Raw genomic sequence first — 20,507 nt, 5'->3', positions numbered from 1 at the left:
CCATGGCCACAGGGGCAGTCAGCCCCACCTGCTGCCACAGGGGCCCGCAGCAGCCCAGGTCCCATAGGCAGGCACCATGCCCTGGGCACGGAGGACGCGTGGCCGGCACAGCACCACAGTCCAGTGCCTGGTCTCCCGGTGTGGCTGTCGCCCAAGGGGACGCGCCCCGCCCAGCGATGGAGACAGCACCGGGAGGCCGGCCCCAGTCCCCATGCGCATCAGGCTGCTCAGAGCCGCCAGCCGCGCCGTCCGCACCTCCTGGCCACCCTCCCCCGCACCCCCGCGCCACCAGCCGTCCCCGCGGCTCGGCACCTGGCGTCGGCCTACCTGTAGTTGAGCTCCTCTCCGGCCAGGGAGAAGTGCTCGTACAGCCCGTACGCCTCGCCCCCCTCCCAGTCCTTCAGCTGGATCCTGAGCACGTAGCGCTGCCGGCTGGTCACCTGCGACACGAACTCGTTGCCCAGCCAGTGCTCGCCCGCCGGGTTCCCGAAGCCCTGGAACCAAGTGCGGCGGTCAGTGACCTCGGTCGCCTTATTTTCATTATATTTGCAACCACTAGTCCAATTTGGCAAGAACAACAGCAGAAATTCCTTCCTGTACTGGGAAGTTTGGGGGCCTCTCATACAAGAAAGTGGTTTTTTAATAGGTCAGTTTGGGAAAACTCAGCTTTTGCTGGAAGAAAATCAGTGTTGGACCCATCGGCACACGGTGGGAACAGGAGCTGGACGGAAGCTGAGGCGCAGCTGGCTCAGGGCCGGTCCGCCCTGCCGTCCTGGGGACCCGCCCCGCGGGGCCTGCCCCGCCCCGCCCAGGCCACCCTGAACGCGGAGGCCGGAACGCCCGTGTGAAGGAGGCTTTGGTTCCAAAAATTGTGAAGAACTGATTAGCTCTGGGATCGCGGGGAAGGTTAGTTTTCACGAAGAATCGGCTCTTCAGATGATGAGATCATTCCTACCGCTTTATACTCTTTCCAAGTCCTCTGGAAGTCCACGCTGCCGTCCTCCCGCCGCTGGATGACCGTCCAGCCGCCACCGCCCGTCTCCATGTCGCAGAAGGCCTGCAAGGGACACGCACGGTCACCACGCCAGAACAGGGCGCGGGGCTGGCCTGCCGTGGAGGGGGCCCAAGACGCCAGGTTCTAGCAAAGTCTTTAGGGGTCTTCCGGGAAACACATGGCTTCAAAAAAGTTGAAAACCAGGCATTTGACATGAGGATGGAAAATCGACAGTAGTAAAATACAGTGATCGGATGAAGCGGGGCTGTCCCGCACGCTGCTGCCTGGGTTGCACCCCCACCCGCAGCTGGCCCAGGACCGCTGTCCTCAGAGATCCGTGGGCCCAGCTCACGGGGACCCGGAAGCTCCCCCACCCATGGGCACCATGGACTTGAGGCCACAGCCGTGGAGGCCCCGAGCCCTACAGGGTGTCCACGCTGTCCTGTTGCACGTGAGGCTGCCAGGCACCCCCGGTGACCGAGACAGGTTCCTGGTGGCAGTGCCACAGTGAGGGGGCCCTGGACCCCTCATGTCCCCATGAGCTGGCCTGACCATCGCCGGGCCCAGCTGCCTGCTCACAGGTGCGGCTCAGCCCCCCCTCCCCTGGCCTGGCCTTCCTCTGCCGGACGCTGTTTCTGCTTTGAGACCAGTTTAGTGGGTTTAAGCTCAGCTCAGAGCACAGAATTCTCTCTTGGGCTAAGAGCATGCATGTTCAATTTCCACTCAGCTGGAGTTTTATTATGAAATTAGAAACTCCTGAAAATAAGATTACATAAATAGTTTTAAATAATGAGATTATAGTAGAACGAAAGCGTTGTCCAGAAAGTAAATTCCCCTACAGCACACAAGGTAGGAAATGCTCGAGTGAAGGTTCAGGTCCACTTAGAAATACCCTTCCTGGGTTGTTTCCCGCGGCCATTCGGGGACGAATGGAGAGGACCGCGGCAGGGCGAGTTTAAACGTGAACCAGCCTGCGCTGGCCGCCACACAGCGCCGGGGGACCACAAAGGTCACAGCGAAGCTGGCCTGGGCCTGGCGTCTCCTTGGCAACAGCCCCCTGCAGACCCCTGCGTCCTGGGCGGGCCTCGCCAGCCACCCTGTCTCCCCGACGGCGGCCACTTGGGCCACGTTCTCCCCCTAGTGAGGCCCAGGTTTGGCAGTAAATTCTCCATTAAAGGAAACACAGTTATTAATAGAAAAGCGATGTCCAACACACAACCCTGACCCACCAAGTTAAGCCCTTTTCTCTGCGTTGATGTGACTGTGTGTCTTTGTGTCGCGATGTGCTCCCGGCTGCACTGCCTCCTGCGCCAGCCCCCACCCCCAGCCGCTCCGCCTGACACTGCGGCTGCTGGAGGCCACCCCAGGGAGCCGGGTGCTCGCCTTCAGCAGGGTGGGCGGCACTCAGCTGGGTCTCTGCCGTGCCTGACTGTCATTTTTCTTTCCTCTACCCTGCACTGCCAGAAACAGAAACTCAATCCTCTTGTCAAAGGGCCAGAAGCCCCGGCAGCTCCAAGTTGAAGTCAGGTCAGTGACCCGCCCTGCTCATCCCGGCCCCCAGGCGTGCCCTTCGGCACTGCTGGTCCGAGGGGGCACTCACGAGCAAGTTCTGTGTCCTGGATGGCGGGCAGTGGGGGGAGGCGATCCCGCCCCCGGGATCTCTCCTGGGTCCAAGAACAGCAGGTTCTCGGATGCTAGAAGCCCTCGCACAGATGCTCACACTGATACCGGACCCCGAGCCCGTCTCACGTGGGACCCAGAGTCAGGTCTCCGTGCTCTCTGCTCCTCCAGGGACAGCGATCGGGGTGTCGGCCCATTTTCTCACTGACCCTTGGCCCGAATTAAAAACAAACAGAAAGAGCAGAGCTGGTAAAAGCCGAGCTGTGATGGCGAATTGGGCCTTGGGCTGCGCAGAGAGAGATGGCATTGGAGGGGCGCTCGCTGCTCCACCGGCAGTGACAGGCCTGTGTCGGCATCTGCCTTGTGCAGAAGCCCAGCAGAGTAGAGAAGTCAAGTCGGCCACGGGGCCGTCTCCGGGAAAGGTGAGCCCGGAGAGCGGCCGCATGTTGCTTTCCTGACCTCGCTGAAGCAGCACAGGCCGGTGCCCGTGCAGAGCAGCGGCTCGTCTTCGGGAGCGACCAGAGAGGAAACGCCAGAGCCTGTCACCAGAGCTCTGTCACCACTGGGCCCCATCATGGGGCATCCCCGTTGGGCCATATCACCAGGGCGTCCCCACTGGGCCATAATCACGGGGCATCCCCACGCCCTGTCATGGGGTGCCCCGCTGGCAGGCTCTGCTTGTCCCTGAGGCCCTGACTGCTCTGTTCACAGGGAGGAGCCTGGAGCACTAGGCCCCTCCTGCGTCTGTGCTTTGGTCGAGAGTGGTGGGGGGGAGACCTGGCATGTGACCTGGGCTCCGCAGCCCCCACCCTGAGTGGCGCCAGCCCCTTACCTTTACCTCCTCGGTGGAGTTAGGGAACGTGAGCGTGTAGGTGCCGCTGGCCGTGCGGCCAGCCCGGAAGACCTCGGCGCAGTCCCTGAACGTGCTGGGCTCCTCCCCGGCCGCCGGGGCACTCCTCGCTGCTGCAGACAGGCAGGCGTGGGGTGAGCGAGAACACGGGGCTACGTTACACTGACACAGACACGTTTCGCACGTTGTTTTCACTACATTTGATTTTTTATAAGTTACGAAGGAGATGCCACTTTCCTCGGATTCGGCCACCGAGTTCCTCTCTTGGCCCATTCCATGTTAATCCCCAGTTACCAGCCCTTCCTAATCCCCTGTGGTAAACTGTTTCCACGTCTTCCATCTTGAGCACAATCAGCAGTCTTTCCACAGAGCTTTGAAGAACGTCCTGAAAACACCGTATCAGCTGAACAGCCCGCACCTGCCCCGCGCCCCGAGGGCCCTTGTGCCTTTCTCCTTTTTTTCTGTGTGTCTGAGGGCGAGAGCTAATCTCCTGCAGACGTTTGGGTGGGGACACTTAGTATTCTTTGGATCTGTCGCCACTGCCCCAAAGTGGTGAGTGTTAAAGCAAAGCCGGGCTCTGGCCGGCATGTCCCTGGCCATGTCCCTTGGGCGTCAGGGCTCCGGGGCCCAGATTCTCCCGCATCTTTGTTGCGCTCTCAGCACGTGGCCTTCCCACGCCTAATTTCACTGCATTTAAAGCCGTGCACATGTGTGTGTGTGTGCATGCACGTTTGTGCATGTCCCTGAGCTGTCCCTTTAGCTCTCGTTCTACACAGCACCAGAGCACGGGTCTAGGACCTGGATGATGGGGCTGGGGCCCGGGCTCCATCCTGCTGGCACGCTGGATGCGCAGCCTGCTCTGCCCCAGGACCCAAGCTGCGGGCCCCGCCCAGCTCTGTGGGGCTCACACCTCACTCTCTGGTCCCAGCAGATGCCACCTGCTGACTGGCTTTTCCTTTTCTGCAAGTGTGAAAAGCAGGTGACTCCTATGTCATCTGGGTGAACGTATTCGAGGGCCAATGCAAACTGGCCGCCCTGTGAAGCCGGCCTGGCCCCTCGCTTTTCAGCTCCTTGGACCAGTGGAAACCGCCCGATTCTGTAAGAATCGGGACCCCTGGTGTGAGATGCGGCTGCGTCCAGAGGAGCCATCAGGCGCCATGGCCTGGACCGCGGGGAGAGCGGCACTCGACTTGGTGAAGGAAAATGGTAAATGAAAACACCTCCGGGTCGGCTGTCACTCGCCCACCAGTGACCACCCGCCCCCGCCACACCTCAGAGAAGGCTCACAACAGCAAGGAAGGGGGTGCACCTGGGGCGAGGCGCTGCCGCCACCTCTCCGCATGTGCCCAGCACCCTGGAGGCTAACCTGCCCTTCCCACCGGGCCTAGGCAGCGCGTGAGAGGCAAGCCGCACACCGCCGCCAGTGGGAGCAGACCCCAGCCACGCCTCGGACCCGGACTCCAAAGGCAGTTTGGGGTGTTTTGCCTCAAAATGATTAATCAGCACAACCATGGCCGGCCCACCCCTGCTCCCCTTTGCTGAGACCTCGCAGGTTTGCTCGTGGGATGTGACACCTCCAGAGATGAGGTGTCTTCAGGACTGTGAGGGGCCCGCTGGGAGGGCGCATGGCGGCACTCACAGTTGGGCGTGGACATCAGGGTCAGCAGGCTGCGCACCGTCTCCATCAGATCGTGCTGCTGCCGCTGCAGCGCGGAGTTGTTGGCCGTGGCGGTCACCAGCTGCCGCTCCAGCTCCTGGATGACAGAGCTCTGCTTGGACACGAGCACCTGCAGCTGGTCCTTCTCTTCCTTGATTGACTGCAGCTGGACGACGTGCTTGTCCTCCATGTCCAGCACCTTCTTCTCCAGGAAACTTGTAAAAGGAAGTGACCGGGCGTCAGGCGAGGCCTCCTGACGGGCTGGCCACACCTCACAAGCACCTTGTCCCCGTGCACATCGTAACCCCAAGCACCGAGGCCAGAAGCTGGCCTGACCCTGACTGCGGGCAGGAGCGCAGTGGGCCCTTTCTGCTGAGGAATGGGGAGGCACTTAGCGGCGAGGGGAGCTGTCGTCCTTCATGGCACACACAGGGGCCGCCTCGAGGCAGGAGCCAGCGTGCCGGGAGAGCAGACAGTGGCTGAGGGCCCTGGAGGAGCCCGGAGCAGCCGCCCAGGTGGGCGTCTGTGGCGCTGGTTTCCCTGGGTTCTCTAACTTTACTTAAGTTTTGATATTAGACTTGTTTTCACGTTCCCACGTTTTAAATGGGGTCTCTCACAGCGTACACGCTCTACACACAGGTCGTCTTGCTTTGGAAACGCCCTATTCCCCAGAGGCAGAACCCGGCAAAGTCTCTGTTGGAATGCCTGCAGGGTCGCTGCCTCGCCACGCCGCCCAGGCGCGGTGCCTGGACTCCGTGAGCGCCTCCCGGGGCCGGAGGAGGGCAGGTTGGCGGCCGTGGCAGAGGGAGGCAGGCTCCCGGACGGCTCGGAAGCCCAGGTTCCCATTACGCCCCCCTGGGCCAGGCCTGGGCAGCTAGAAAGCGTGCGGCTAAACGTCTTCCCCGCTTTCATTACCTGTTCTTATCCTGTAGCTTGTTTATTTCACTGGTCTGGTCCAGAATCTGCTTTTCCAGTTTGTTTGTAGACAGGGAATGTTCCAGAAGCTGCAGTTCAAGTCTTGTTGTCTGATTTAATACCTGAACATAACAAAATAAAATTCCTGTTTATCATCTTTTTTAATTAGTTAGAACTCTCTTTCAATTAAATTATCCAGCACGTAAGACAGCATGGCTAAAACCCAATTTATAAAGTATCTTATTTCGGCTTCTCTGTTTTCATTTTCAGAAAAGGCCTCATGTCCTGGGTCACATCAAGGTGTGTTCAGTGTTTTCCACACCATTTCTTTATTTTGAAAAGTGCTTAACACTTCTGGACAAATGGTCTTCTTTTGACACTGTGGGAGTGTAAAATGGTCGTTTTTACTGCATCAGGCATTGTTGATAAATCAGGAGATTTCCCCCCGGCCGAGACACAATGCCGCCCCTCTGGGCCGTGAACTCAGCTCATCTGGGGCATCCCCGGCTCCTCTCCACTGTTCAGCCTCTTCCCCCTTTCCAGCTTCCTTTTTCTTCCTTTGAAATCGGCAGCAGCCAGCCAGAAACAATAGCAGACCGCTCCGCAGCGGCAGGGCTGCCAGGGCCCGCTGGCCCCACGCGTGGCGTCCTGTCCCAGCGTCCTGGCCTGCGGACACATTCCTCGCTGCTGGCCTCCTCTCGCCGGAAATGTCATTACTCACATCCTCTGTGCCGCGGCCGCTCAGGACGTGATGTCATGTGTAAGTTGCAATTATTGTCCCGAAAGTGGGTCCTTGAGAGAAGCATTGTTTGCTGGGCGCTGTGTCATTTCATTCAGCCGGACCTGGCCCACCTGCAGGCTGGGGCGGGCTGGCCGTAGCTGCAAGCCAGGGCGGGCTGGCCCCAGTGCAGGCCGGGGCAGGCTGGCCATAGCTGTAGGCCGGGGAGGGCTGGCTGCAATGCAGGCATGCTCGCCCCGAGAGCTGTGGGCATGAGTGGACCCAGTGGCCAGCATAGTGCTGGGGTTGCAGGATGGACACCGGAGGGCAGATGCACCCTACTCTTCTCTGCAGTGAGACGTGAGGACAGTGCTGGGCTTGCCAAAAGGAACTGGCGAGTGCGGGCTTCCCTGGACTCATGGGGAGGACGGGGTGGGGTCCCGCCTCCACTCTCAGGGGCCAGTGGCCGGTCCTCAGCTCCCCACCCTGGCGGGGTCCTGCCTCTCGTCAGGCTGCGTCAACAGGCCACTGCCCAGCCTGGGCTGGGAGCCAGCGGGCATCTGTGCCCTCCCACTGGCTGCAGCCCTCGTTGGCTGCAGCCTTCCTCGCCAGTCATTCCCGACCACGTGACGCCTCGTTTCGCGATGGCCTTGTTTTCAGTCCAGTGTCCCCGTAAGAGTCTGCGGGGGGCTCGCACCGCGGCTCTGCCTCACCCTTCACCGCGTTCTCTGAAGTGAGAAGAAAGGCTGGTTTCCGGGATGCTCCCGCACGGGCGCGCCTGCCCACGGTGTCCAGGTCAAAGTACGGAGCACGCGAGTCGGGCATCCTGGGTCTGCCGCGCGGCCGCCCCCAGCGCACGACGCCTCACTCCAGCCTCGCTGGACGCAGATGCGTCTTCTTCCCTGGCTGCAGGTGCGTCCTGGGCGCAGTCTCTGCGCCTGGTGTGCGAGCTGCTCGCGCTTTCCCGAAACTGCTGTAATGTTGGCGGGGCAGCCCTGTCCTCACGTTCAAGTCTTCCTCCCACGCCCTGCCCCGCCCCACGGCCCTTAGGGAGACCACGGAGGCCTCGCAACGGTCGGGCCTTGGTGTCCCATGTCCTCTCCTGGCTGATGGCTGCGCCTCGGGGTCCTTGCGGGAGAAGGACGAGGAGGGACGTGCCAGGGGTCATCACCATGGCGCCTGCTCGTGTCTTGAGCGTTACTGCAGCTCAGAGTGGGAGACGCTGACCTCATTGGCCCAGAAAGGAGCCAGGACTCGGAGCCGGAGCAGCGCACAGGGACCTGCTCTCACCGTGCTCGGCCCCGCCCCCCCCCGCACCCCTTTCCTCTCTGGACGGCGGCTGAGTTGCCGATGTCACCGGGCATGGCCCTGCGGGGACTTGGCTCCAGTGTCTTGCTGTTGGTCTTTTGATCCTTGCGTCTTCTGTGTTCTCCCCACTCCTATGAATCTGTCGCCTACAGGACCATAAAGCTAACGGGGTTGGCGGGGTCAGCCGTTGGCCCCGGGGGGCAGGGCCGCATCTAGTAAAGTGGGGATCGCGCCCGGGACGGGACGGGTCTGGGCCTGTGCTGCGCCGGCTGCTTCTCCCCCTTCCACCGGCCTCTCCGTCTGTGAGCTCACACCGCAGACTGTCAGCAGTTCTGTGAGGCTCAGGTTTTATCTTAATCCGAGAGTTAGATTTAAGAACGAGGTTTCCAGCGCTCTGCTCGCTGTTTTCATCTCTCAAGTGCACAGCAAGTCCCGGACTTGGAACCAAATGCACATCTCGGGTCCACGGGACGTTCACCTGTGCTGGTTCACCTGTGCTGGTCAGGTGTGGGGAGGGTGGGGGGGGGGGCTGCGTGGGGTAGACGTACGTCAGCCTCGGTGTTACAAGTGAAAGCACACTAGCTGGTGTGAGAGCCCCACCCAGCCACGCATTCTTTACTCCTTCACACCCCGCCCTTTGGTCTGGGCCCCCAGCTGTCAGTAGCCTCCTCCCCCCGCTGACTGCGCACTGCAGCTCGGGCTGCGCCGCGTCGCCCTGACCTGGGCCTCCACGTCTGTCAGCTTCCGCGTCTGCTCTGCCGTCTGGTTCAGCAGGTTGGTCCCTATCTCGATCATGGCCGCCGTCTGGTTCTGGACCACGTTCTGTTGGATCTCCACCATCTCCTTCTTCATGTTGTCCTGGATATAATTCTCAAGCTAGAAAAGAAGTGTCAGAAAGACAGACTTTACTCAAGCGACCAGAAACCGCCCTCCCCCGGTGGGCAGCGCGGCCCGGGAAGGACCGCAGCACGCCGCTGCGCCCCGAGCTCCAGGCAGTCACTACGCGGGAAATAAATCCTGAGGGGCATCCCCACCTCTCCTGCCATCCAGACTTGTGGTTTCTGGAAATGCAGGCCTGGGAAGACTGCAGTGGAGTGAGAGTGGCACATGCACACACCTGCAGGCCCACACACATCTACACAGGGGCACACACTTGCACACCTGCCCTCCATTTACACAGACGCATGTGTGCACTCTGCTTGCCCGCACACATGTGCAGTGAAATTACATCAGGTACAAGTGCAGGACGGGCAGGGGGGGCCAGCTCCAGCATGGCCACCGGCTCCTCCTGGACCTGGCTGCCCGGGTCACTCGGCCCTGGGACTCCAGCACCTCTGGTATATGATGGGGTCTAGCTGGGGGCAGAGTGGTTCAAGGGTGAGCCCAGCTGCGCTTGCAGGTCGGGGAAGGGGTGACTGCGGCCCACGGGCCATCTCCCTGCTTCCCTGTGCCAGGCCCGGCTCTCCGCCGCTGGCCCCGCTCTAAGCTCAGCAGGACAGAAGCCCCGTTTATGTTCTTTCCCGTAGTTGTGTCTCACATGCTTTTATTAAGCTGAATAGCTGAAAGCTGCTCATAGAGCTGCCTAGTGCCCTTCGTAAAGACGAGGGAGTCTCTGCAGAGAAGCCGTTCAGAGCCATCAAATCTCATGTCTCTGAAAGAGTCGGGAGTGAGCCCGCGGCAGGGAAGCCTGAGTTTCCCGCCGGCTCGAGGCCTTCCTTGTCCGGCGGCGAGTGTTTTCTCCCCGGGGTGTGAGGCCTTCATCCTACTCCTGCTTCCGGCCTCACGGGCCTGACCCGCCCCCGCTGCAGGTGCCCCTGGCGCCCAGGCTGCCGGCCTCCAAGGAAAGACTCACTCCTGCCTCTCCCCGCGCTTCTGGTGGGTTGGGCGGCGGGAAGGCCGTCCGCGGGAGACCTGACTGCGCGGCCTTGAAGCCGCGACCTCCCGTAGGAATCAGAACAGACCGGGTCACGGTGAAACCCCTGTTCCTCTCCTGCTGCCTGAGGAAGTCAGAGCAGGCCACGGCGCGCTCCAGGGGCAGGGCGCTCTCAAGCCCGGCTTCCCTGTCCCTCCCGCCCCGTTTACACAGTGACGGTTATTTAAATGTGCAGTTTAGAAGAATCCATAGGTGGCCCCTTGCGATTGGTCCCTGCTCCGCTCTCCTGCCCTGGCCTGCCCGGGGAGTGATGGAATTTTGAGGTCAAAGTAAAGCTCCGCAAGTCATCCAGCGAGCGGTCCCGGGCCGACTCCAGCAGGACGTCGAGGGAGCCTGGCCCGGGGTCGGGCCGCCGCCAGCCGAGGGCCCCGGCTCCTGTGCGTGCTCTGCGGTGACAACTCACAGGCTCCTGTAAAGAGAAAGCCTGCCTCTTCTTACTGATTTCAGTATTTAAGCGCTAAATGAAAACGAGTCTATCTTTTGTCACTCACCGCGCAGCCGGGGCGGGGACTCGGCCTCCCACCCGGGCCCCCACCCCTGGAGCCCCAGGCCCCTGAGGTCAGGCCACAAGCGGCGTGAGAGGGCGGTCGGCAGCTGAGCTTTCCCTCAAGTTCCAGCTGAAAACTACACTTTACGACTTAAAAACCCTAGTTTTTACAAACAAAATTTCTTAACTTTGTCATTTTTTTTCTGAACTTGAAAATGGAAAGGAAAACACATTTTAAGTCTGCCTTAAAGATCCGTTTTTCCAGATCACAATGGATGGTGTGTGTGTGTTTTTGTGTGTGGTGTGAATGTGTGTGGTGTGTGTGGTGAGTGGTGTGTAGTGAGTGTGTGTGGCAGGTGTGTGGCGTGGAGTGAGTGTGTGTGGCAGGTGTGTGGTGTGGAGCAGGTGTGGGGTGTGGAGTGTATGTGGCAGGTGTGTGGCGAGTGTGTGTGGCAGTGTGTGGTGTGGAGTGTGTGGTGTGCATGGCAGGCACCGCGCTGCCCCCTGCACTGTGGGGAGGATGGGTGGACACGCTTGCACTCCCGCCCTGACTGGACTTTGTGCACTCGGGCAGCAGCTGGGGCGGGAGTCAGAGGCCCTGATTTAAGGATCTCCCCACAGCTCAAGTCCACGCTTTGCTGGGCCACTTGGGGGAAGGCCGAGGCCGCCTCTCCTTCCCTCTGCTCGTCGGGGGACCCCAGGCTCCCTCTCTCGTGAGGGTGTAAGCTGCGTGCCCCTGTTTTCATACTTCTCCGCCCGATCCCACTCACGCTTGCTCCGATCCCACGTCCTCCCGCGCTGTGGGAGCGACGGTCACGAAAGCAGAAATGATTGTGCGGGTAGGAGGCTTCGCACATTAATTTCTAAAGCCCTATTTTTAAGTTGATTTATGCTTAGCTGGCCAGCAGCAGGACCTCGTGAGTGACAGACCCCACAGCGGGAGGGGGCCGAGCCTCAGCGCTGGCCACGCAGCCGTGCACGCAGTGGGACTCAGGGAAGCAGCTTTTTCACCTAGCCGTGATCTTCCCTTTAGCTCTTGCTCTAAGACGCGACCAGAAGTGCAGGAAGCTCGCACCGAGGAGCATGCTTTCCCGGCCAACGTTCTGCAGATCGAGGGGGGGGGACACACAGCACTTGCCCTAAGGTGTCCCCTTCTGTCCAGGGCTCACTGTGCCCAGAACTGCCGTCAACCCCCCTCAGCAGGCCCTCGGGAGAGCCACAGTCTGACTCCACTGGCGTGGCCTCCGCTGGGAACTGAAAACAGTGGTTATGACTTTGCACAAATGACTGTGCTTTAATTACGTCTTCCCGGGCGTCCTAACCCCAAATAAGAGAGGCCCTCGCTGCAAAATGCACGTTGTACCAAACCTCCCTTTGCAGACACAGTGCTGGGGCCGGGGTTGTCTCTGACTCACTTTAGAACAAAGTTAGTTCCTTCCTTTGCCTCAGGGGCGGCCCCTCGTGGCCGGCGTCTCTCTCCCTGCGGCCCTGGCCCCGGCCCCGCTGCAGGCGGAAGCTCACGCACCTCGTGTGTCTTTTAAGGCTCACTGTCATTTTTGCATAAAATGACGCTCTCAGAAGGCCCCGTTTAAATAAAGACGTGCCACGCAGCGTCAGCAAGTCGCGCCCCCGGCCTGGGGATTGCCGCCTGTGCTGTCTGTGAGCCCCCGGATCTGGGGACTTGAGGTACCTTTCAGGCCCTTTTAGGCCCAGTGACATGATGCCCAGCTGGAGCCGCTGAATATCCCCTGGCGCCCACACTTCCCGACTTGTTCCCACACAACAGAACCTCGGTTGGACTCAGCTGCGGCTGGCCGTGCTCCCGCACAGCCGGGCAGCTGTGACATGCACGCCGCGCGGTCGAGCCGGGCCGCCCAGCACCAGGCCCGCGAGAGCCGGGGTCGGCAGCTTCCCCAGGACCCCCGCGCCCTCCCACTGCAGGCTTTGTCCCGTCTCAGTGTAGTTACACGGGTAAATTCACACTTCGCCAACTCCGGGGCCGTCCGCTGGACGCTAGTCCCCTCCGTGCGCGTCCCGTGCGCCGCCTCGGCAGAGGGATGTTTAGAAGGAAAGGATGTCGACAAAACGTTTGGTGACTCGTGCTGTGACTCGCGACCTCTGTCACGGTGAGTGACTTTGTTTACCTCTGTCTCCGCCTCGTCTGCTTTGCCTAAGCATCGCCCCAAGAGAGGGGCTTTGGGAGGGGGGTTAAGCCGTCCCGGCCGCGGCCGCGCGGCGAGGGTTAAGGGTGTCCCGTTAGGTGAATTAGCAACTGCGCATTCCGAAGCGCGATTCTTTCCGGATCAAGCGTAAGAGGCATTTGCTCTTGGAAGGACCGAGAAAGAATCCATGCAGTTCCCATTAATCTAAAAATAAATAAGAAATAAATAAACGTCTGAGTCACGGGTTGCCTGTCGTTGGAGTCAGTGGCTTCGCGTGAAGGAAGAGAAGGCCGTGGCCGCCCTGCCCGCGGGGTGGACGCGGGCCCCGTCGAGGGAAGTGGAGGAAGTGGATTAGTCTCGAGCTCAGTCACGTCGTGGTGTCTCTGAGCCCAGCAGCGCCCGCTTTGCAGCGACGGTGCGAGCCCCAGGGACGTCGCTTTGCTGATTGGGGGGAGGAGGTGACACCTGCGACTCTCGGGCCTCGGCTTCTGGGACGCGTGGGACCCCTGCGGCGCGTCAGCCTCCAGCTCAGCCTGTGACCCCGGTTTCTCGTTGGCGAGGCGGTGTCTCGGCGCCCCCGATGCGGCTCTACTGTGGAAAGCGAACGGGACACAGCAGCGTTTCCCGAGCTGCACGCTCGGCCCACGGGGGCCCGCAGCTCCGGGAGCTGCAGGCGGGAGCTGGCGCTCAAGGGGCCGGCCGCGCTCACTGTCGCCGGGAGGAGCCAGCAGCTCCGCGCTGTGGGCCCGCCGCGTGCCCGGTGGGTGTGAGGCCCAGGCAGGGACCGTGGGGAACTCGCAGGGCCTCGCAGCGGGGGTGGCAGAGTCCAGGCTGATCGCGTTTGAGGAGAGCAGCGGAGCCTCGCCTCGCTGGGGGCGGCATCCCTGCCGCGAGGGTCAGGCGAGGCCGTGCGAGGACGCCGCGGAGAGCCGGCGTGGGTCGGCTGTCCCCTCAGCCCAGGCCGCGTCCCGCCCAGCCCGGAGTTTGTCCGGGAAGTGAGGGCTCCGATTTGAGGTGTTCGCTGGGAAAGCCGCTGAGGAGGGAGGACGAGTGGACTGCGTGAGGTGGTCGGGAAGCCGTGCGCCTGGGCGTGTCTCCGGCCTCTGAAGTCCGGGAAAGCGGCAGCCGGGCCTCGTGTGGCCGCGTCTCCCCGGGGCCGCACCCGACGCCCCGGGGCTCGCGCTGTGCTGGGCGCGGCGCTGTCGGGCGAGCTCGGCGTGGGCCACAGCCACAGAGCACGCGGCCCGCGCGAGGGCACAGCTTGCACGCTTGCCACCCTCGCCCGGGAGCTGAGCTGGCGGCCGGCCGAGCAGAAAGTCCAGTTTGCTTGGACACCAAAGCGGCTGCCAAGCCTCTCTCCAGGGCACTCGCCGGCGCTCGTGGGGCGAGCACAAGGGCCGGACTCGCCCCCCCCACCGCCTCGGGCTCTGGAGGGCTCCCCGACCCCGCCGCCGGCACGTCCACCCCGGGCAGCGAGTGGCAGCCCCTGCCCTCCCCCTCCACGCGGAACTGCCTTTCTCTCCTCCTGCTCGGGTTCGCGCACAGCCTGGGGACCCGCCCGGCCACCCCTGGGCCGCGGCAGCCGCTGCACCCTCGGAGGGTCAGACGGTCGCATCAGCAGCGCCCCCGACAGCGCAGGTGCAGCCCCGCGGCTCCAGAGCCAGGGACTGTCCCGCTGCGGGGGACGCGAGGAGTGGACAGGAGCACGCGGGGAGGGGCGCCGGAAGTAGGAGGGAGGGGGGACAGGAAGCAGGGGGAGGGGAATCAGGAAGTGGGGGCAGGGGAATCAGGAAGTAGGGGAGGGGAATGGGGGGGCAGGGGAATCAGGAAATAGGGGAGGGGAATCAGGAGGGGGGGCAGGGGAATCAGGAAGTAGGGGGAGGGGAACAGGAAGTGGAGAGGAACCGGAAGTAGAGGAAGGGGAATCAGGAAGTGGGGGGGGCAGGGAATCAGGAAGTGGGGCGAGGGGAACAGGAAGTAGAGAGAGGGGAATCAGGAAGGGGGAGGCCAGGTAATCAGGAAGTGGGGGAGAGGAATCAGGAGGTGGGGGAGGGGAATCAGGAAGTAGGGGAGGGAATCAGGAAGTGGGGGAGGGGAACAGGAAGTAGAGGGAGGGGATTCAGGAAGCCAAGGGGGGAATCAGGAAGTGGGAGTGAGGGGAGGGGGATCAGGAAGCAGAGGGAGGGGGAACAGGAAGTGGGGTGAGGGCTAAAGGGGAAACAGGAAGTGGAACGCGGGGTTGGGGGAAACAGGAAGTGCGGTGAGAGGCGGGGTGCCGGGAAGCGGGGGCGAGGGGCGAGGGCAGCGGGAGGAGGGGGAGCCGTGGTTTCCCTATTGTTAGGATCTGTTTGTTCCGATCAGAGCATGAGTCACCCCACGCCCACTTTAAACCCAAATCACTGGTCACGCCGCGGCGGGCCCTGCCTCCCGAGCCTGTGGCTCCGCGGTGGCCGCGCATTCCTGACGGCGCCCCGGGCTGTGGAAACCTGGATTCTGGTTTCGGCGGTCGCCCGGCGGACGGAGCAAGCTGCGCGCTGAGCCCCTGGCGGGACCTACCCTGGAGTTTTGGCAGCTCTTGGGGCTCAGGCGATGAGTGTTTGGGCCGCTGGAATCTTGGCCTCTCTGAGGAGAACGCTGGCTCCAGGAGGCTGGAGACAATGGAGGTCTTTGTGCAGACGCCTGTCCTGCTCCCAACCCTGAGCGCCTGCCCCTGGAGCATGGCTGCTGCGGGGACGCCCCTGCTGACCTGGGCAGCTTCCTGGAAACGGCACCACGGCATGGGACGGAGCCCCTCCAGCTTCCCCGGTGCCCAAGCCCGGCCAGCCTCGGCCACAGCCCCGTCGCCACGCATCTCGGTGTCCCACATCTGCTCGGGAAGATGAGCCCAGGGGGGTGAAGTGAGCCTGCGGGGCTCCAGCGTCCACGGGTCAAGGCTGGGGTGGCGCTTCCCGGAGCCTGGCCTGGCCTGGCAGGCCGAGGCACGTGGGAGCCAGCTCTGTGGTGCAGGACGCCGGGTGTGCAGCCAGGAGGGCGCAGGTGGGCGCCTATCCAGTGCGGCAGGTCGTGCCCCCAGAGACTCAGGCAGTGCTGGGAGCAGCCCAGCCCTGCTCAGGACAGCAGCCGAAGGCAGGGCCCATGCGCTGCTCAGGCCACATAAGACGCACGGCCTGGCGGGACTCAGCTTGGTGACAAAGGGCAGAAGGGGGCATGAGGGAAGGGGGCATGAGGCGTCAACATTCCACCGGGTGCGGGGTAAAACAGCCTGCCTGGAGGCCGCCCCCCCCAGCCCCACCATCCTCACACACTGACCCGTGGGCTCTTATTACCCGGGGAAATCCGCTACTGTGAGCTGCAGAACAGGGACCTGGCGGTGGCCTCGCCAAGCCCAAGCCTCTCCCGAAAGTCGGCCCTAAGTGGCGGACTGAGGTTAAAACGGCCGTCTCCACGCCCCGCACACCTGCCCCTCCAGGACACCCTCCAGGGGACAGCGGCAGGCCCCGGTCCTAGCCCTGCTCCGTCCCCACCTCAGGCCGCTGCCTGAGATGCCAGGGGAGGGTCCTTTCTCCGAGACTAGCCGCCGGGACAAGCGCGGGACGTGGCTCCGCTGCAGGGATGGGCCGAGCCCTGCTTGGAAACGGCTGGGGTGGGGGGTTCTGACATGCCTATTTCCCGAGCCCGCCGAGATGCCCGCCTGGGCTCTGAACCACTCACCATGGGATGGACAGAGAAGGGTCCCTTGATGTGGGAGAATGGCTTAGTCATCAGGTACTTTCTCCCCGCGCCCCTGCTCTCACCTGGGGGCCACATATTTTGATAGCAGTGCTCTCCGGGGGTGGAGAAGGGGCGGGAGGGGGCAGCGCCCTTGCCACGGCACCAGTCAGTGCTGCAGGCCGTGGGGCAGGCTGGTCAAGCAACAGCAAACAGGTTAGAGGGGGGCACGCTGGGACGACGGAAAAGCGCGTGTGGGTTTACGTGTTCGCTGTGACCCGGAAGGGAACCCCCTCTGATAAAAATGGACGATTAATTACTCCTCACAAATGGCCGGTTGCAGGGATGGTCTTGCCTATCTCGACTCCGTGACTTGGGACATAATCTCCTACCTTCTCTGCCTTAGCGTGTCCACCGTTACAGTAAGTGAAGGCCAAGGCTCGCTAGGAATTCCTGTCATTAAAGTTGATTAAGTTAATGCTGGATAAGGCTTTTTTTTTTTTTTTGGAATTTTAGAATCCGTTGCTTAGTTGTTAAAAATTACAAGGAATTTCAGACCCATATGCCAAATGTGAAGCATAGATAATTAGCTTGTGGTTGGTGTTTGTTTTTTGTTACTGAGCAAAATAGAAGGATGTCTGCTCCAGCGGCCTTTTTGCACCAGAATTTCCCATTAAGACGACCAGCCCGCTTGGAGCTCGGGCTACATCTGTATGTAATAGTTTTTCAAGATTCCAAAGACTAGATAATAGTTAACAAAACTCAAAGGAAAACTTCAATTATCTCCAGACCAGTGTTTACAGTTACCCGGCAGATACTGAGAATTAATATCATCTGTCGATTCCACACGTGTCGTGGCAGAGAAAGTGCTCTCGGGAGCCCGGCGGAAGCGCCCCCCGCGCACCGCTGTCTTCTCTGCCAGGAGGAGCAGGTTGACCAGTTAACCCCCGAGTCCCTGCTCAGCGGGTCGTCGGGGCCGCCTTTCCAATCCATTTCCTTCCTTCCTTCTGCTGGAAAAGCAGGGTCTCCCGTGAGTAGACTTGCTCTAACTTATGAAAACTGAAGTGAGGAAAAATAAGTCGGACAGGGCGCCTGACCACTGCTGGGCCCCTGGGCGCTCGCGGCGGGCCGAGGGCGCCTGGGGGCCCTCGCTGCTCCGGGCTCCGCGTTTCCGCAGAGAACGCGCCGTGGGCCGGGCAAGGCCGGGGCCTGGGACAGCCGCCGCTCCCGGCCCCGCAGAGGGAGGTGCGCGTGGCGGCTCTGACGCAGGGCGGGGTCCGCGTGCCCGGGACGGGCGGGCTGTCCTCGTGGGAGAGGCAGCGCGGTCTCCGGAGGGCGTTCCCGGGGTGACTGTGAGCACCGTGCCGTCGTCGGCCTGCGGGGTGAGCGCCCGCCCGCCCGCCCGGGCCTCTGCCTTCCCCTCACGGCACTGCCCAGTCCCCGCGCCCGTAGCACTGGGGTCAGCCCAGCGCTCACGGGCGGGTGGCTCCCCGGGTGGGAGAAGCCGACGTGGCGCCTCAGCCGAGGACGTGGCATCCTGGAAGAGGCGCTGCAGGGACGGAGGGTCCAGCGGTCAGCGGGGCGGGAGGGGCGGCCAGGCTCGACGCCGCTCTGTGAGGCCGTGTGGCGGCGGCCCACGTCACTGGGTGTTGTCCACACCCGCGGAGGCCCGAGAGCCGCCGGATGCGGATAACAGGCCGGGGCGGCCACGCTGTGGGGGTCGGCCGGCGTCACCTCCGCGGGCACCTGCGTCGCCGTGTCCAGGCTCCTCTTCGGGGCCAGGACATCTTCCCCCTGGGGGCGCCACCGCCTTCCCTTTGCTCTCTCGCTGCCGCCATTCCGGGGCGCCTCTTCCATGTCTTTGCCTCTTCCCTATGGGCAGTGGCCTCGGGGCCCAGGATGCCCCTGGGGGCCAGGAAAGGGCCCAGCCAGCCCCCATTCACCTGTCTTGGCACAGAGAGGCCGGATGTCCTGACACGGTCAGTCTCCGTGAGGACCGCGGCCTCCTCTCCGTGGGCTCGGGAAATTAGCAGCGTCTGGCGAGGGCCCGCAGCGGAAGCCCCCGGAGCGTTGTGTTAATTAGGCTCCAGCAGCTCCACCGCCCCCCAAACTTGCTGGAGCCCCCCAGTGAGAGGCTCTGAGGCTCCTATGTGAGCAGGTGCAGCGTCTGCCCTCGGTGGGGGGGGGGGGGCGGGATATCTCCCCCCAGAGAAAAGACCGGGGCTACCAATGCTCTCGACGCACGCCGAGGAGCAGTCTTGTAGACCAGGTCGCGGCCGGGGGACGTGTGTCCCCGAGCCCTCTGCGTCTTGGTACCCCTTCCTCTAAAAGCCCCCACTTCCCATGGAGAAGTGCTCAGCCACACCCCATAGGCGCCCTCTGCTTCGTGCTGGGCTGGCACACGGCTGGCCCCTGAAGACGCTGGACGTGGGCACTTGCATGAGTGCTGAGTGGGCAGGTGGACCCCGAGGCCCTGAGGACAGTCGGCAGACGGGACAGGCTGCTGTGGCCCCGGCCGGCCCACGAGTCCCAGCAGAACTGCAGACGGTGGTGGGGCTGGCAGCCAGGGTGACGGTGGTGCCGGGTTTCAGTCACTATGGGTCAGCTGGCACATGGCAGCGTCAGGGTAAGAAAGGAGACTTCGCGGGCCATGCTATTAAGATGAACTTAAAGACCCCGGCCCCCAACGTGGGGCAGCGCCCCTTCCTCGAACAGAGCCGGGCGCAGAGCGGCCATGCTGGGCAGAGCTGAGGAGGTTCCCACTCTGTGGCATCGTCCGCGAGGATCTGCTCTGCGGGCAGCAGCCGGGAGGGTGAGGGCTGAGTGTCTCCTACTGTGCCCACCCACAGGCATCCTGGCCCCCCACTTGCAGGGTACAGGCCAGGAATACCTGGTATTCTTGATACCCCGGGACAGAGAAGGGCACACGGTTCTCCACTGCGGCCAGTCTGATTTGCCTAGACCCCAGGACGTCCACTCCCACCCTGGGGAAGGACGCTCTGTCTTTGTAACCCCAGTTCCGAGCGCGCCCGTTCTCTGCCCATGCCCCACGCTCCCCGGAGGCCTCTGGTCTCTATGCCCTCGCTCTGCCCACCTCTTCCCTCACACCAGCTCTGGCACGGTCCCCTGGCGAGGGGGACAGGCCCTGCCTGTGTGTTGGTGACCGGGGCCCTCCTTGGCCATCACATGCCCACCCACTGCCTCGCTGCGGCACTTGGGGTGCCAGGATGCGTCTTGGAACAGGACTCGGGTGCTGGGAATCGCCGTCTTCCTGACTTGAGCACCAGCGCTCAGCCCCCACGGGCCCCCCGCTTTCATGAGGGGGAGCTCCAGAGGGCACAGTGTGTCCGTGTCGGAATGGTTGGCCGGCCAGCGTCTGCTGCCAGCTCGCCCCGTCGGCTCTCTATCCCGTTGCCCCACGTCGTGTGATTGGTCAGGAGAAGCCACGACTCAGGAAGGGGCACTTGATCTTGCTTTTACAGAAGAGCTTCTCCTTGTGGTGACCGCCGCCCCCCACCCCGCCCCTGCTCTCCCTCTGCGTTCTCTCTCCTTGTGGCCACTCCCAGATGATGGAGGGGGCATCCCATAGCCTGGCCCCCAGCGCACCCCCAGGCCATTTTCTTTGCACCCCTTGTTTTACTCAAGCACCACGAACACCCTGGGCACAATCAGGCTGCCGTGAGTGTGTTTTTGCACAAACAGCAACCTGAGTGCTGGACCTGGAACCCCTGCTCTGGGCCGGGGCCCGGGTGACCACTGTGTTCACCCGAGAGCCCTGCGTGCCGTGGGCCCAGGCGGCCTCCGCTCTGGGCCACCCCGGGGCTGAGCGCCTGCCGGGGCGCTGGGGAGCATCCAGGAGTGGGTGCTGTCACGCCGCGATGCCACCACACCTGCCCCCCACCAGGACGGGAGCCGGCCGCAGGGTGGGTGCCCGCTCACATCAGAGGGCCTCCCGCCTGTCTCAGGAGAAACCCCAGTGGGCTCCTTCAGGCCAGAGAAGGGCGAGCGTGTCTTCACCCCTGACGAAGGCGTGTCCCCGAGAAGCCGTTGGAGGCATGGGGGCGTAGGTGTGCACGGCGAGTGCCTGTTCCGCTGTGACAGTCTGACTGCTGCGTCGGTGTGACCACCGGGCACGGAGGCCGCCCTGCGGCGGGC

General features: G+C 62.7%; 2 protein-coding genes across 3 annotated transcripts in view; one reads left to right on the top strand and one right to left on the bottom strand.

Annotated features, from left to right (window-relative positions):
- Nucleotides 1-20,507, top strand: part of MCPH1 (microcephalin 1) — a 104,326-nt gene that overhangs the window by 49,942 nt on the left and 33,877 nt on the right. The gene's annotated exons all lie outside the window — the stretch shown is intronic.
- The window catches only part of ANGPT2 (angiopoietin 2), a 30,617-nt gene that overhangs the window by 5,653 nt on the left and 4,457 nt on the right, over nucleotides 1-20,507 (bottom strand). The window contains exons 2-7 of one of the 2 annotated variants that reach the window (XM_037526717.2): nucleotides 8,783-8,938; nucleotides 6,037-6,158; nucleotides 5,104-5,336; nucleotides 3,447-3,577; nucleotides 956-1,057; nucleotides 328-494 (exon numbers count right to left, since the gene is read on the bottom strand). In XM_037526717.2, coding sequence (XP_037382614.1) covers nucleotides 328-494; nucleotides 956-1,057; nucleotides 3,447-3,577; nucleotides 5,104-5,336; nucleotides 6,037-6,158; nucleotides 8,783-8,938 — 911 coding nt within the window. The remainder of the gene's footprint in view (nucleotides 1-327; nucleotides 495-955; nucleotides 1,058-3,446; nucleotides 3,578-5,103; nucleotides 5,337-6,036; nucleotides 6,159-8,782; nucleotides 8,939-20,507) is intronic. The other variant, XM_054701102.1, reaches the window with a different exon arrangement.

Source organism: Talpa occidentalis, unplaced genomic scaffold, assembly GCF_014898055.3.
Source record: "Talpa occidentalis isolate TD23 unplaced genomic scaffold, MPIMG_talOcc4v2.1 talOcc4.4, whole genome shotgun sequence".
Lineage (NCBI taxonomy): Eukaryota > Metazoa > Chordata > Mammalia > Eulipotyphla > Talpidae > Talpa > Talpa occidentalis.
Note: the sequence above shows the minus strand (reverse complement) of the source record. Positions and strands in the feature narration are given on the sequence as shown.